Raw genomic sequence first — 16,061 nt, 5'->3', positions numbered from 1 at the left:
TGCTGGGGCAGCAAGTTGAGAGTAGCAGACGCTGACAGACTCAACAGTGTGTTTATCACAGTCATTATATTTTAGTTTTAGTCTTTGTCAATTGGAGACACAAAAATGAATGATATGACATGTCTTTTCACCTCTGCTTTTAGTGATTACAGTCTAACTTCAGTCGCATAGGGTGTTCGGCATTCTACAATGACATACCTGCATTTACATTTTAGCTTCTATTGTCCTCCGTAATGGTCGACTTCACGGTCTTGTGAAATAAGATAGTAGAGCCAGAAAACTCAGAAGAACAGAATGTAATCTTTTTTTTGGGGGGGGGTTTTTTAACATCTATCCTTTTGTCTTTTTGCTTAACATCACAAGTTGCCACACCTGTTCTTCTGGTTTCACATAACAGCTTCGTACAGGCTTTATAATTCGTTTATACATAAGGACATACTACTGTCTGACAATAACAAAAACACACATTATATTTAATAGTTTCTCACTGGATTATAGACTTATGTTGAAAGAAAAAGAAAAATACAACATATTATAGTAAAATACTAATTTAGGAGCACAGAGGATAAAACCAAGTGGAAAACAAGTGGAAGTGGAAGAAAGTGTTTAAAGTTTGAATTAACATTTTTCCCATTAATACTGCATATAATTGTGTATATATATGTATCATATATATATATATATATATATATATAGCTATATTATATAATTTTATATATATTATTTTGTTCCTTATTGTATTTTTACACTTCTCTACTTTTTGCACTGCATTTCCCCTGTGCTGCTGTGTCTGACTCCCATCTATAAAGGAACATCTTATCTTATCTTAGCGGATCTTTGCTTATGTACATTCCTCATCTTCTCATTGTTGTTCAGTTGGAGTTGGTACAGTACTCACCAGATAAATGACAAGTGATCAAACAACTGCTTAATGAATACAGCTTTAATATATTATCCCACATATTTTTTGCCATCATCACGAATATGCTTGTTTATATAATGTAACATGTCCTATAATATCAAAATACAATATATTCACAATGAGTAACTTCATTGAGAATTGGTGTTGATGTAGGTTTTATAATTCCATTTCCTCCATCTTTAAAAGTACTGAACAGTTACTAGAGAATTAAAATATAAAAGTATATTTTAAAAAGATCTTTAAATGCTTTCATATCTGTGACACATTAGATTTAACTAGTTTTTGTGAGACATATGAGGAGCAATTGCTGGAAAAATAATGTAAGAAATTAAAGAAAATCATTTAATAAGTTCAATACAAGCTGTGTTTGAATTAACAAATTGGTTCAATCTCCACAAGGTAACCTTTTTAATCAAATGATCAAGTGAATTAAATTGATTAAGCTAAATACTTTTGTTTTTATTATTTTCACTATGTATTTTTCTAAATTTATAAAATGCAATAACATAGGCAGCAAAAGTGAGATGCAGATATATTATCAAAAACTGCATTGTCTTGTGACTTGGAATTAGCAGTATGTTTGATATGATGATAAACTGCCCAGTCTGGTTGATCAGGTATTCAGCTCTGCCTCATCTGAGTGCTGTGACTGGTTACAGTGCACTGGAGTGGAAGTCTCCATGAATCCCTAGTCATCCTTGCAGCCTGTCTGATCTGTGGCCTTCATCCTGAACAGGTCGATTCCTTCATTGATCAGCAGTTCTTTGGCATATTGCACGGTCTCTGGAGGCAGAAAGCGGGACCGGCCGAGGATCCAGGCATAGTCGATATGGAATATGCGGAGGATGTCGGTGCAAGAGTACACAACAGACAGGCTGGTGTAGTCAGTGGTCAGAATCCAGTAGGGGCTATAAGGAGTAACTGGGAGCAAAGATCACAGAGACAGAAGAGAGAGAGATGATGATTGTAATGTATTTGACTGTACATCATATTCCATCACATATAAAAGAGTTTCTAAATTAATTGAAAAAAAGAAACACAGTATACTAAAAACTGTAAAACAGAGACATCTAAGTAAGATTAAAATCAAAACCTGGAAGAAAAAATTTAAAAAAAGAAGAAAAAGAAAAAAATTACAGAGAAAAGATAGTGTTTATGTTGGGGGAAAATATCACATTTCCTTTTAGATCACAGTTTAAATAAAGTATCATCTGCATACTGATGAACAGTAACACTATCACGTCTCTAGCCATACTACCTAAAAGCTAATGTCAGTATGCTAAGATTCTCACATTGACAATGCTATTGTGCCAATGCTAATGTGTATCATCTTTACCATCTTAGTGTAGCTTGTCAGCTTGCTAACATTTGCTAATTAGCATTAACTGTGGTTAAGTTATTACTATTCAGGGGAACATGAATGTCTGTAGCACCAACTTTCATGGCAATCTATCCAATAGTTGAGACATTTCACTCAAAAACACAAATGTGATCCTCATGGTGGCACAAAATGAAGATCAGGGTATTATCAAAGGCAGTATGGATATCTGTATCAAATATTATGGCAATTTGTCCAATAGTGAGAGATGAGATAATCCTGTTTGGACTGAAGGGGAGTAACCGACCGACATTGCTGTCCCTAGAGCCTGCCTGAGAGGTCAGACTGGTCGCCTTAACAGCTGCGGCAGTAATGTTATGCTCAAGTTGACTAAAAAGGACATAAACATCTACTGATGAGTATGTGGACCAGAACAGATGATTCACAGACTACATAGACTGGCATTGTTATTGACATTACAAAGGCTGCTGCATCATGTGTCAGCCGATACATCATCATTCAAAAGCTATTTGTGTTCTTTAAACAGCAAGAACTCAAATAGGCTCAGTGCCGAGTGGAGAAAGTCTGAAAAAAGTAGGGACTTTTCTGTTCAATGTTCTGTCTACAATTTTATAAGGTATGAAAGAGAAGAGGAGGAATAACTAAAAATGGGAGAAGCAACAAATAGAGGATAAGGATGAAGAAGCATACTTACAGTATGAGAAGCTGACTCCAAGTTTGGCAGGTTCTCTCGGGTCTTGAATCACTGCTGTCCCCTCTGCTGGCCTCACTTTGTCTTTACTGAGAGAGACAGAGAAACAATTCAGTTTGAACTTTATTAAACTAATATGAAGGATACACCAAATCAGCAGAGCCACATGCTGTGGTTGAGTGAGGAACAAACAAAATAGTGACAGTGAGAATTCAAGTCTGGGGTGCATACTGTTTAAGGCCAAAGTTGGTTGAGTCCTCCAGTCTTTCCTGAGGTGTGCCACCAACACGCCATCAGTCTGTATTGTTCACTGTCCATATACTAATAATTATTTCTATATTGGTTGCCTTGAGGTAATCTCTATTGTTTTACATTTTACATTTTCACCTACTTTATTTACTGATTAGTTGTGTTACTGTCCTGTAATGTGTTTGACACAATACAGGACAGTAACACAACTAATCAGTATTCTAATAAAATGTATTTTTTAATATCTTTTTCCATAATCCATTATGGATGCAACTATTCACATCAAATAAATCTCAAGTTTCAAACAACCCTGTTATTATGAAAAAGAAAATGTGCAATACATCCACAATGTAAAAAAAATAATAATCTCTATTTAACAGGTTAAACAGTGAGCTTTAGAAGCCCTGGTAGGTGGAATTTGTTACCTCTAGACAACGGCATGCTAGCTGTTTCTCTTCATTTCCAGTCTTTATGCTAAGCTAAGCTAACTGGCTGCTGGCTCTAGCTTCACATTTACTGTAGAGATAAGTAAATGTAGTTCCCAAACTGTAAAACTATTTCTTTAACAGAGCCCAGACAGAAAGAGAAAAACTGAAATTAGATGTAAACGATGTACACAACCAGTCTGTTTGTTTCCCACGCAAAATCTCTGACACTGAACAAACAAATCAAATGTTCCTTCAACTCCAAATCAACAATAAAAATCCCTCAGTACTCACTAGAACTGGGTGTTTAACACCCGGATGGTTCCATCTTTCCTCACGGCGTAGTTGGCCTCGATGCACTTTCCTCTCTCGAAGGAAGCAGGGAGCTTCTCGATCTCGTACCACCTACCCAGGTACTGTTAACAGAAAGGCCCCTTTAGTTCTGTGTAGTTCAGAGCACAGTGCGTATGAATGAGTGTTTTTATGTGTGTTCACCTGTTCCACGTTGAAGCCGGGCTGCACCTTAGGATCAGGACAGGGACCCCAGTGATAGGTCTGAGCTGACACCAGAGGGAGCAGCAGCAGGAGGAGGGAGACGGCAGACATTGTTCCTTCAGGAGAGGACGGAAGATTATAGAAGGTGAAATTAAAGAATTCACATCAAAGTCTGTTTACAGGAGAAGAAGTAGCTTTAGGTAAAAGAAGCAATACCATAATGGAGGAATACTCTCTTACAAGTAAAGGTAAAGAAATACAGGATACCTAAGGTGCCAAAAGTAAAAGTAATTATTGGGCGGAATGTTCCATTGCAAGATAATATAGCTGGTAAAGGTGGAGCTCCATAGAGTGTTGGCATTCTACATGACATACCTGCAGGTATTTACATTTCAGCTTCTATTGTCCTCCGTAATGGTCGACTAGGAGTTCAGAAAACTCCAGAAGAACAGTATGTAATCTTTTTTTCGCTTTGTGTTTTTTTTTTTTTTTTAACATCTATTCTTTTGTCTCTTTGCATAACATCACAAGTTGCCACACCTGTTCTTCTGGTTTCACATAACAGCTTCGTACAGGCTTCATATTTCTTTCATACAGAAGGACATACTACTGCCTGACAATAACAAAAACACACATTATATTTAATAGTTTCCCACGGGATTTCAGCCTTATGTTGAAAGAAAAAGAAAAATATAACATATTATAGTAAAATACTAATTTAGGAGCACAGAGGATAAAACCAAGTGGAAAACAATTGGAAGTGGAAGAAAGTGTTTAAAGTTTGTATTAAAATCATTTTCCCCATTAATACTGCATATAATATATATATATATATATGATACATAATATATAATCCCCCTCATTCACAACATAAAACCTGTCTTACCCTCAGGTGTGCAGGGGCCAGGTGGAGCTCTGTCTGTCGCAGCTGCTGATGGGAACTGTCTCGAGCTCTCTGCACAAACAGTGTTCACGTTCACGTTACGTGACTCTGGCAGCACGAGGCAGCTCGTTAGGTAAATTGTCATCATGCGCACATTCCCACGTTGAGACAATGCGCGCGCTGTGATAGGGTTCAGGGTTTTATTCATTCACTTCCACACGTATTTTTATCTTTAAGCACGCATTTAGTTACTCCTTCATCACTGTAGAGTTTTATCAGAACAACGTTTTATAATTACATTATTTACTTTAAAAAAATTAAAAATAAATAAAGTTTATAGTAACTTTTAAATGTTATTCATTGATATTCCGATGTATGTTGTGTTGCTGATAATCTGATAAGTAGAACCTTTCATTGATGTTAAGCCCTATACGTTTTATTTATCCAGCTACACTATTTTATGTCTTTTATTTTGAATTTATTTTTACTATTTTATGTAATTTTATTATATTTTAGTCATTTTATTCTTTTTAATTCTCTGTATTTGCATTTGCTGGATTTTACACGGTTGTTTTAATTTAGTTTTTTCCGCTGTAAAGCACCTTGCAGCACTGTTTCAAAGGGTGGTTTAAATAAAGTTTATTATTAGTATTATATGTGGCGTTCATTGCTGTATACCACGTTGTTATTCTTGATAATACCACCAGATGGCGACAAAGTAAGAAAGAGAGTCAAATTCAACACATACAGTAACTTCAGATCATTCATATGTTGTTGATGTGTTGTCGTGTTTTGGGTCAAATTCTAACTTGTACTTATCATGTATTTACTCATTATTTATTCAGTTTTATCTCTCAGTGTGATGTTTGAACAGCTGTTCCAAAGCCTTCACTGTACTGCCAGGAATATGACGTAATGTTATCTGTACATATAACAATTGAGACAAAGTAACATGTCAGAATCAGCTTCCAGGGAAAATCTTTCCCGGTTCCTCAAACCTTCACATTCCTAGAAACAACGCCCAGGACATGACCTCAGCGTCCTCAGCCCTGCTGACACATAACAGGGTTATTGTTTGGTTTTGCAATCCCCTTCATCCTGATGTCAACTTAAATTCACTTTTCTTCTGCAATATGTGCAAAAAGCTGTCAGCAGTATTAACCAACCCTAAAAACTGAGTTACGTTCCAGCCACTTTAGCCTCACACACTGATTGCAAACAGAAAGCTTGACTCTCAAATCTCCTGCATGTAAAAGTCCTTCCATGTTTGTTTTTTAAATCCAAGAATTCCAGTTGGTATCTGCGTTTTAATTCACCAGAGAGAACAAACTTCATAGTTGAAGTATTTATTGGAAATTACTTCCAGGATCTTGATTGATCAGCTGAAATTGGCCATTTTTTTTTAATTTGGAATTCTTAAACTGCTAAACATCAAACCTATCTTGGAGGACACAACGTTGACAATGTCTAACATTATTTTACATGTTAATTAATAGTAATTAATAGACAACAAATCGAAATTTGGTCAAAATTATGACCCATTATATAATTTACATTTACACTACCAGTAATACTGCAATATTTTTTATATTTATTCACCTTGAAAATTGTTTTTTTTGAGGGGTAGATGTGTTTGCTATATATTCCCGTAAAAACTAGACTTGAAGTCACATTGGGCAAACAAATGACTTGATGCAAGTTCCCATCAGCCACACATTTATTTCAATTACTATTTTATGTGCATGTTTACTTTTCTATCACTGCAGGGAACTGAGCCACGGGCTATTTTCACTACATCAATGTGACAGTAAAAATACTTGTGCAATTTGGCGGAGATTAAAAATAAGCTCTAATGAAGTCTTTTACTTTTCCAAATGTTTCTAGAGCATAAAACAATGACACCAAAGAGACAGAAGGATCTAATAAAGATTATTTATTTCCAGTGTTTGTTGAGGAAGGGCATTGCACCCATGTTTTGCTGTACACAGACGAGATGTTCACTGTTCAGAAAACATTGTCTCATGCAGTTTTAAAGTTAAGTTTGTTTGTTTTCTCCCAGGTTTTAAGCGCCCATGCATTTTACTGCACTTTAAAAAAATGGGGCTGGGGGGATAAAAATGTAAAGTAAAACTATAATGAAACGTAGACACTGACATAAATTTGAATGCTCTGATGTTGCTGTGAGTTTAACTAAAAACAGGAAAGACCACAACACAAAACAAAACAAAAAATTTGGAATGCCTGTGAGATTATTATCCCCTAAAAATGCTTTAAAAATTCTTCTCGTCTTGACAACTGTTGGTAAAAACAGTTTAAAAAAAAGAAAAGAAAAAAAAAAGAGGCACTTTCTTTTTGAGATACAAACAAGTCGTGTAAAAACTTACTTTTTGGACTATAACTGGACAAAGTTTGGAAATAAAAACTACTGTACCAAGCATTACATACTATAGTATCAGCATTTCATTACGTCTTTTCAGTCTTTATTTGATAAAACTATAATAATCCTCCAGTCCCTCAAGCTAATATCTGGCTGTTGTGACTGTACTGTGAAAAAACAAACTTCCCACAGCACCCAGCTCAGAAAGCAGCCCTCAGTTACATCCACATACTTCAAGTACAGGCAAGAAAAAAACACATACATATTGTTTTTGAAAATGACAATATTGTCACAAGCAACTAGTGTTAGTCCAAAGAGAGTAATACATTCTTCATACCGCTTATAATAGGAAGAACTGAACCATGATTCCTTTAAAAAAAGCCTCCTGCATTCTTCAGTAATAGTCAAGTTGACCCTTTTATAGTGCTGTATAACAATCCAGAGTCCATTTCTGTCCTTTCGAACATCACATATCAACAGCAAAGTCACATTCTTGCATTAGTAGGGTTCGATCTCGCAGGAGGAAGTCCGAGTTTTTTTTCCACGTCTGTTCCAGTATGGCCAACAAGTCAGTGGAATTACACACATAAACATCTCTTCAGCATTATTCCAGTAACAATCATGTAAGCCTATACACAGTATGTACAGTAGATACATAAAGTATACTTTGTAGAAAAAATATTGTGCAGTAACCTTAGCTAAAATACCCACATTCGTACATTCACGCATTCATTCCGTTGGTTTTAAAATCCGTACAAACACACGAGACAAGACCCCTCTTGCCGTTTCACAGATACTGGTAGAACCGTGAGCGGACAACTTGCGCTCCAGACAGTTTGTGTGGGTGAGCGTCCCCCCCGACACTGGCTTTGTTTTTGCCCTGCAGCCCGCTACCGTTAACGTGCTCCCCTGTTAGCGGCTGTGCACCCGGGGACGCAGAAGGAGGAGGTCTTTCCGGAGCGACGTCCTGGGCGTCTGCTTGATCATCCTCAGGAACGGCTTTGGGCGCGACCTCAACGCTCGAATCAGAGCCTCTGCACCGCTCTCTGGCGATCCAGTCCCGGATGGAGAAGTCCTGAGAGGAACATCTGGGCTTGAGGCGGTCCAGAGCGGACAGTTCGGCCGCCTGGTCCACGCCGCCCTGCTCCCTCCAGTCGTTGATGACCGCCAGCTCTGCGAAGTCTCTCTGCCCGCCCATGGTGTGCCTCCGACGGATGTTCTTCTTCTTCCCGCGAGCGTCCGGGGTTCGGTTCTTCTGGGTGAACATGTCGTCAGCAGACGTGCGTAACCTGAATTTGAGCCGCTCTGTGATCTTAAGGTGCCAGGCCGGTTCGGGACGCTCCGACTCGCTGCGTGACGACGAGCTGAGGCTGCTTGTGGACCGCCCTTTCTTCATCACCTCCAGGACTCGAGAGAGCCGCGTTGAAGACTCCGCTCTACCCTCGCTGCGCTCCCCGCTCCCAGCAACACCTTCCACTGATGATTCACTGTCTGTTTTCTGTCTGAGGGACCACCTTCTGGAGAGGGTGTCACACTCGATCATCCTGTGCGAAGGGAAAAGCCGCCGTGCTTCCAGTTTCGGTGTGGCGCTCCCCTCAGCTGCTCCACCTCCTCTCGGTTCGCTCTTTTCCAGACTCTGCTCTGGGCAGGGCGTAGACTGGCTGCTGCCACCGCCCGGGGCAAAAACCGGGAAGTCACTTTCGCTGTCCGTCTCCATGGGTCGTCCCTCGCTAATGAGCTCGCTGCGTTCGTCATCTGCCTCCTCCCCGCACTGCAGCTCCGGACTGAGTGCGCTGGACTCTGCGCCGGTCAAAAATGTGATGGAGGAAGTGGTGGAGTAGTCTGAGGTGATGGAGCTCACCTCTGCACCGGCGGACGCCCCCGGACCTGCTCCCAGTCCCACACATGCTGCCGCGGTAAGGTCAGCGGTCGCTCCGGCAGTCCACTTTTTCGGTCTTGACCGTGGAACTGACGCTCCAGAGCTCATGGTCCCGAGGTCTGAGGTGTTTTCATCGAGCTGGGATGGGGGATCCGACAAGGAGGATTTCCCTTGAGGAGCAGTTTGGTAGCCAGGGATGATTGGGGAAGGGGAGGGGGACGGTGAGGGGTGTCTGGGTGGAGTCTTCTCCTTCAGGAATAAGGAGTTTCTATGCTCTCTCTTGGCTTTAGGTGTGAGCTCCACAGTTCTCCCGTTCTCTTTCCTCTCCTCTGCTCGCACTGGTTGCTTTGCGTTGGGTTTAGCGTTGGGGCTCGGGCGAGTCTCGCTCTGTACCTCAGTCTGGAGGCCGTGGTGGTTCGGCTTCTGGCCAGGGATTTCCTTCTTGGGGAACACAGCATCCAGATCATCATCTGAGCTGCTAGGCTGCGGCTTCTCCTTTGACTTCTTTCTTTTGCGGTTGGCTGCAGCAAAGATGGAGGAGACCAGGAGCTCTCGACTGCACTGGTCCTTCCCTGAGCCCCAGGAACCCTGTGGAGCAAGAAAGGCAGGGGGATACAAAAATGAGTCTTTCTGATACTGAGAAACACAAAGCAGGAACACGTCAAAGAGAACAAAAACCCTTCACCACTGTCTGGAAACTTAAACCTGTACTGCACCTGCTCCCGCGAAGCACCACAAACCAGAGAAGTGGACAGAGAGAGGAACATTAACAGGCGTCATAAACAGGGAGCACATTGAAGTTTCCATGCCAGCCTTAAAGCAGAAGCAGGAGAAGCAGTAGCACCGCATGAACTGAAGCATCCCTGCACGAGCCTGAGCTGAAGGGAAGCAGCCACATAACAGCAGTGCAGTGATGAGAAGCTCCTGCTTCTGCTGATGACACGAGTTTTATCTAGATTCTCAGCCACAAGTTCAATGTGTCATGAAGCAGCTTTCTTATGAAAAGAGGCAGTGGTTTATTGGATGTACAGTTGGTTTTGTCTGGTCAGTACTGACAGACTACTCATTGCAAAAACTTAAAGCGCTGACCCAAATGATGAAAAAACACATTTTCTTACTGAGGCCCTAGGGGTATCTACTGATGCAGACAGTTTTATTTGTCTATGTTCTCTGCTTCCACCACATCTACGCATTTGAATGCATTTGTGGTGCTCACACCATTAAGATATTAGATGTCATAATATATTAATTATTAGATTTAAAATAGTTCATAAGACTTATTTTTTCCCAGAAACAGAGACCTGGTTACTCGACAGAACAGGCTGTCAACAGTTTTCATTTGTACTATTTCTTTAGTATAAAGTAGTTCCAGTGGACAGTAAGGTCTGTGAGGTTACCCAGAGTAAATGCCCCAATAACAGCAAACTCATGGCACGATGGGCTTTAATAAAACCTCAGCTGGAATGTGCGCGGCACTGTGCGGTGTCCAATTTGAGGTGTATTCAAATGAGGAATGTAAATTGAGAGACAAACGCAACACAGACATAAATTTTCTAACTGATCTGCATCTCTAATGACTTGAAAACTCAGCGAAAAAGACCAGAATAAAATGCCAAAATTACAAAATGACACTTATAACGTCATGTCGGTCAGTGTATCCTGAGTCATTTCATGCAGAATTTCAATGAGTGATGTGGGTTGTAGCAGCAATCACATTTTAACGATTTACAACCACTGTTTTAGATTAATGAGCAAAGATTTTACCACTTTTCACGTCTGTGTAATTTTGGGCTATAGATGATAGTTGAAAGTGTAGGGCTCCAAACAGGAACATTTTCTAATGTGCACATTTGTCAATGCTGTATGCACCACAAATGAAATTATATTCCATTGTACTGGGGTGGACGCAGAAAAGGGGATATGTATATAAGCTGGGCACATGTAACTGAGACCATCTGCAGGGCTAGATACCTCAAGAGGAAAGCAAGAACATGTTTTTTTGTGCGTGACTTGGGTAAAACAACTCATTAAGTGTAGTTTTTTTCATATGCTGATCTTGACTGGAGGTGGAGGCGATCTTCCCCGCTCGTCACCTACCTCCTGTCATCCTACACTACCAGTGGCCTGAGAGGGGTAACACTGCGCGCACACACACTCACCTTTGATTTAGCTGAGTCACTATTCGGTGAATCTGCGGGTGAAAGAGAAGAGAGGGACAAGTTAGATGAGTTCACAACACAGACCGAACACATTGAGGAAGTGCAACATGGGAAAATGAATCAGGGAGAAAAAAAAAAGGAGAAGAGAACCATGTTGATGAGGAAGATCGTGTGGAGGGTGAACAACACAGGACAGACTGGTGACAAGCGAGCACAGACATGAGCAGACAACAGACCATGCTTCACACAGGGACAGATGAGCTCTACGTTACACTCAGGTCCACATCTATCTGGCATGTGACATTCTTCCCCAACTCTGACCCGAACGCCGAGTCCAAGTCAAGTACGGATATAAGATCTTTCCTCGAGATTCTCAGTAAAGCTGAGTGCAACCTTAGCGATGAACACAACAAGTACATTAACAGCAGCAGAACAGTGAGGCAGATAATGTGCCATGCAACACAATGTCCAAGTAAGCAGACGTGAACCCTATCGTAATGTTTATTTGTTCAGAAAAACATCTGAAACCACAAATATTTAAGGCTCAAAAACGCTTTTTAACGTGCTACTTTTTCTCTATAAAACCAGTTTTTTGTTGTAACAAAAGATGCTACAGTTCTCAAATATTAAATGTGATCTAAACCAGTGGTTCCCAATATTTGTGGCTTAAAGAAATATCTACTTTCAACCCGTTGTCACTGTCTTAGTATGGAAACCAAATCCATCACCAAAATGGAAATATGAGCTAGTAAAAACAGATTCAGCTTTGTGACAAAAATGCATTTTTTTGGATCTTCTGGCTTTTTAAAAGGTTTAATTAGGTTAAGACGTAGTAGAATTTGCTCAAAACTAAAATCAGAATCACTAAATTTGGAGATACATGGTTTTCATTGGACAGCAACAAGTCCAAGAGCTCAATCAAACAGTGATGTTCCCTCCTCTGATTGTTTTATTTGAATATTTTTAGAGGCATGAAGGTAAAATTCTGTTTTTCTATTTTACAAGAAAAGAAAAGATCAGAGAAAAGTCTAGAAGTAATCAGAACTTCAAGTATATTGAAGTTACTTTTTCCTTGTTTCCTCTGCTGGTTTTTATCTCACAACCTCTTCAATTCATCTTGGAACCACATGAGTGGGAACCACTAGTTTAAACAGAGAACATTTTGATGTAGGTCAGAAACTCTGATCAAAGACGAAGTAAACAAGATGATGTATCTGTCTAGACTTTCAGTACTCGTGCTACAGACACATGTTGGTGAATACTGAAAAAATACAGAGGTTTGATACCTCACAGATTCACAATCATCCTGATTTCGATGATGGTTTTTAGCCAAACTGACGAAGCAACGTGAGGTGACGTGAGCTGCCAATGACAACAGTGACACGGTGATGACAGAGACGGCTATGGAAGAAACCAAAAAATAAAAGAGAAGTGACAGGGGGGTCACAGAGGGGCTAGCTATATGAAAGAGAGAGGACACTACATGAGAAAGAGAGTGTCAGCAAGGAAAACCTATAATCAGTCCTCACCTGCTCTGTAATCACATCTACCTATCATTACATCATCCTTCGGTTCTTGCTAAAATTTGTTCTTGTTTGTTTGTGTGACATAGCCAAGCCCCCCTATACACCCCTTTACAATACACATGATGGCACGATATGCAAGTGCACACTGACTGTTGACGTAGAAACCATACCATGCTATCTCTCCTGTTGGCAAGCTTGCGGGACAGTGAGGAGAGACAGCGGAGAGCCTTTCAGACAGTAGCACCGGCCTGTGTTAGGTATACTCTGATAGAAAACCTACAACACCGGACACTGCACAGTACCGTGTAGCCGCTTCGCTTCCCCTTTTCCTCACGGTTTCTTTGTTTATTGTTTCTCTTTGGCTTTTTCTTGCTCTTAAAAGAACTGCGGGTTCCTGCAGACTAGGCAGCTACACTGGGGGCAACAATCCTCCTTCTTCCTACAGTTCCAGCTGTCCATCACGGACATTATAGAGTCCATCAGTGTCATCATGGTGTGATAGACTCCTCCCACTTGGCCTGTGTCAAGATCAGTATGTGTGAATGCTGGGAAAGCCTTTAGGACACCCGACAGAGCCTCACTAGAGACAGAGGAATCAGAGGTCGCCTTTCACTGTAAAAACATCTATTTCTGACTTGGGAAAGAACATGCCGTATTAGTGCAACAGTAGGCAGGATAAGGGAGGGGGAGTTTGATCAAAACGAGGTATTAACGGGCAGAGGGATTAAAAAAGGAAAGGGACAACTAAATCTATCAAGACTGACAAATACCGTGGAGGGGGGGTAAATCTCTTAAAGCAAATGAAGACGCGTAACAATTTATTGCATCCCATCATCTTTCAGGGATGCACATAAATTGCCCACTGAAACCCACACAGGCATTTGGACTCAAGGTTAGCCATAGACATTTCTATCTAGTGGCAACAGCCAAAGAAGCAAAGGGGAAGCTTGGCCTACGGGAAGAAGCAGCGTTATCATCAACATTTTGTTACTAGTTTACACACCGGTCCCTCTTTGACCACAGCAGAGAAAGGGTAGAGAAAGGTTAACCCACCAAAGAGTTGCTCTGCCAAAGTGTTACCTGATACTTCACCCTGCGATGTGCCCGTGCGGCCGATGTTGGTGAGCAGGTGGTCGATGTTGGGGACGGGCTGAGACTCCACCGCACTTTCTTCATGGGACATAGTCTGAGAGGAGCAAATGTAAAGTTAGGACCTGATTCGAGAGGACATCACAGAGGAATCTGCAGTCCTAAAAGCTAAAATATTGTTATTTTTTCTGACACCTTTAAAAAAAGAAATCGTACTATTCCTCCAATGTATTGCATTAAATCACGTTTTGGTGTATGTAAAACCAACAGAAGAAAGTTTGTTGGAAGGTATTTTTGGGTTGTTTTTATGTGTTTGAATGTGATGTATGTATGTAACTCACTTCCCCAAAATTGCCCTTCTTTGGGATTGATAAAGTCTTTTGAATGAAATGAATTAGAGAGGACAGAGCTGAAAGAAAATAATTGAATGGCAGTGCTGCCTGTACCCACCACTGGATCTCCGTTTCCCTCTTCAGTGAAGAACCAGTCATACTAGTGGAAAGAAAAAAGCATTTAATGATCACGTTTTGTGTGTTTTACATGTGAAATTTGGTCTTATATTTTTAAAAGCAGTTGAAGATACGATGCTCACGTTTTGAATGAGGGTCTCCACTATCCTGTACTGGTCTGGCATGTGTGTCACCATATGGGTCATGTTGTCCTCGGTGGTGCGCACCAGAGTGGGACCAAACACGATGGCCAGGTTCCTCGGTTCCATCTAACAAAACAGAGAAATCAAGTTTTTATTGTACGTTTTCAATTGTCAGATCAAAACTAAATAAAGACATTTCTACATTACACACCTTATTCTTCTCTGAGTTTTCAGCCACAGTTTTGAGATGAGCTGAGAGGAACTTGAGTGTCTCGTAATGATGATCGGGCAACTCGTGAAGCTGAAGGTAAATAGAGACATAGTGTAATTTCGGTTGCATTTCATATAGTTACAGTCCTCCAATACATGGTGTGAACAGGTTGTAAAAAAGACAACAAATGCTTTAAAACTCAAAAAAGAGATGAAATGAATTGTCAAAGCAACTCACCAGCCTCTTGAGCACTTTGAGTCTCTCCACTGGATCCTCTGTTCGATTGGCCTCTATAAAATCTGCGTACTTATCTGCAGGTAGCAATGAAAAATTAGTTTATATATAACCATGTGAAATGTGGACAAAATTATGAATAGTATAATGTAATCTGAGATGACTTTCACTTTAATTTTCTTTTGCAAATAACTGCTCACTTGACTGCAGTGAGATTTCTGCCAATGAAAGGCCGTTTTGCCATCTCTAAGGTTATATCAGGGCTGCAGCAGCACTGACACACTGGCAATCTTACATTTGGTGCTTTTGTCTTGTAAATGACCACATTCAGTTTTCAAATATGTAAAAAAACAGGCCCCATTCTAGTAATTTAATTTTTTGTTAAATGAAATAGAAAATCCCTTAACACAGTTAACGTATCACTGTGTTGTAGTTCTCATTTCTGGCCACTAGATGGCATGCAATACCTTTTGAAAAAGCAACCTACCATTAGTGAACAACGGCTCCGGGAGTTTACGGAAGAAAGACTTGAGTAAACTGCTGATTACATTGAGGTCCCTCCATTTCTGTAGAACATGAGATCAGATGGGTAAATATGTTTATTCAAGATACCTGATGTTTCCAGTCTCACAAGAATATGTCACATCCGCTATCAAGGTGCTGTAGCTCTGACTGCAATGTGAGACTTCAAGGAGAGTTTAATTAAAGCAACAGCGATCAATAAAGTGACTCACATCATCCTGGATATCGATATCGTTCATGCCCTTGTTATTGAGCTCCTCCTGCATGTTGGAGATTGCAGCGTTGTTTCCTGGGACTCTGTAGATGCCTGTGTACTCCAACCCTCTCTCTTCCACCAGCTTACAACACACCTCCACAATCAAAGGCACAAACTAGAACACAGAGAAAAGGAGAAAATGTTTAGCTTATTGGAAATATATAACATATATAAAGGTAATCACTATTTACTCTTTTTGGTGTTTTATTAGA

General features: G+C 40.4%; 2 protein-coding genes across 6 annotated transcripts in view; both read right to left on the bottom strand.

Annotated features, from left to right (window-relative positions):
* Positions 1 to 1,362: 1,362 nt before the first annotated feature.
* On the bottom strand, positions 1,363 to 4,238 carry apodb (apolipoprotein Db). Its single transcript, XM_035653965.1, has 4 exons — positions 4,122 to 4,238; positions 3,921 to 4,042; positions 2,956 to 3,041; positions 1,363 to 1,843 (listed from the first exon to the last, which is right to left on the bottom strand). Exons 1-4 carry the CDS (start codon positions 4,230 to 4,232, stop codon positions 1,611 to 1,613), a joined length of 552 nt encoding a protein of 183 aa, XP_035509858.1. The 5' UTR covers positions 4,233 to 4,238; the 3' UTR covers positions 1,363 to 1,610.
* Positions 4,239 to 6,920: 2,682 nt separating this feature from the next.
* Positions 6,921 to 16,061, bottom strand: part of LOC118324456 (rho GTPase-activating protein 21) — a 77,901-nt gene continuing 68,760 nt past the window's right edge. For 3 of the 5 annotated variants that reach the window (XM_035656835.1, XM_035656845.1, XM_035656821.1), the window contains 9 exons: positions 15,806 to 15,964; positions 15,559 to 15,637; positions 15,075 to 15,148; positions 14,838 to 14,927; positions 14,627 to 14,752; positions 14,485 to 14,526; positions 14,026 to 14,131; positions 11,420 to 11,451; positions 8,169 to 9,848 (listed from right to left, as the gene is read on the bottom strand). In XM_035656835.1, the coding sequence (XP_035512728.1) occupies positions 8,169 to 9,848; positions 11,420 to 11,451; positions 14,026 to 14,131; positions 14,485 to 14,526; positions 14,627 to 14,752; positions 14,838 to 14,927; positions 15,075 to 15,148; positions 15,559 to 15,637; positions 15,806 to 15,964 (2,388 nt within the window). Of the gene's footprint in view, positions 9,849 to 11,419; positions 11,452 to 14,025; positions 14,132 to 14,484; positions 14,527 to 14,626; positions 14,753 to 14,837; positions 14,928 to 15,074; positions 15,149 to 15,558; positions 15,638 to 15,805; positions 15,965 to 16,061 lie in introns of all 5 variants that reach the window. The other 2 variants (XM_035656828.1, XM_035656812.1) reach the window with 1 other exon arrangement.

This window comes from Morone saxatilis, unplaced genomic scaffold (assembly GCF_004916995.1).
Source record: "Morone saxatilis isolate NCDOM2014 unplaced genomic scaffold, NCSU_SB_2.0 Contig0, whole genome shotgun sequence".
NCBI classification, from domain to species: domain Eukaryota; kingdom Metazoa; phylum Chordata; class Actinopteri; family Moronidae; genus Morone; species Morone saxatilis.
Note: the sequence above shows the minus strand (reverse complement) of the source record. Positions and strands in the feature narration are given on the sequence as shown.

Excerpts from the sequence above, each read along its gene's own strand:
- apodb (XM_035653965.1), bottom strand. The coding sequence starts at position 4,232 with ATGTCTGCCGTCTCCCTCCTCCTGCTGCTGCTCCCTCTGGTGTCAGCT. Across the intron at positions 4,043-4,121 it reads CCGGCTTCAACGTGGAACAG|TACCTGGGTAGGTGGTACGA; the intron begins GTGAACACACAT and ends TTCTGTTAACAG. Across the intron at positions 1,844-2,955 it reads TGGAGTCAGCTTCTCATACT|TTACTCCTTATAGCCCCTAC; the intron begins GTAAGTATGCTT and ends CTTTGCTCCCAG.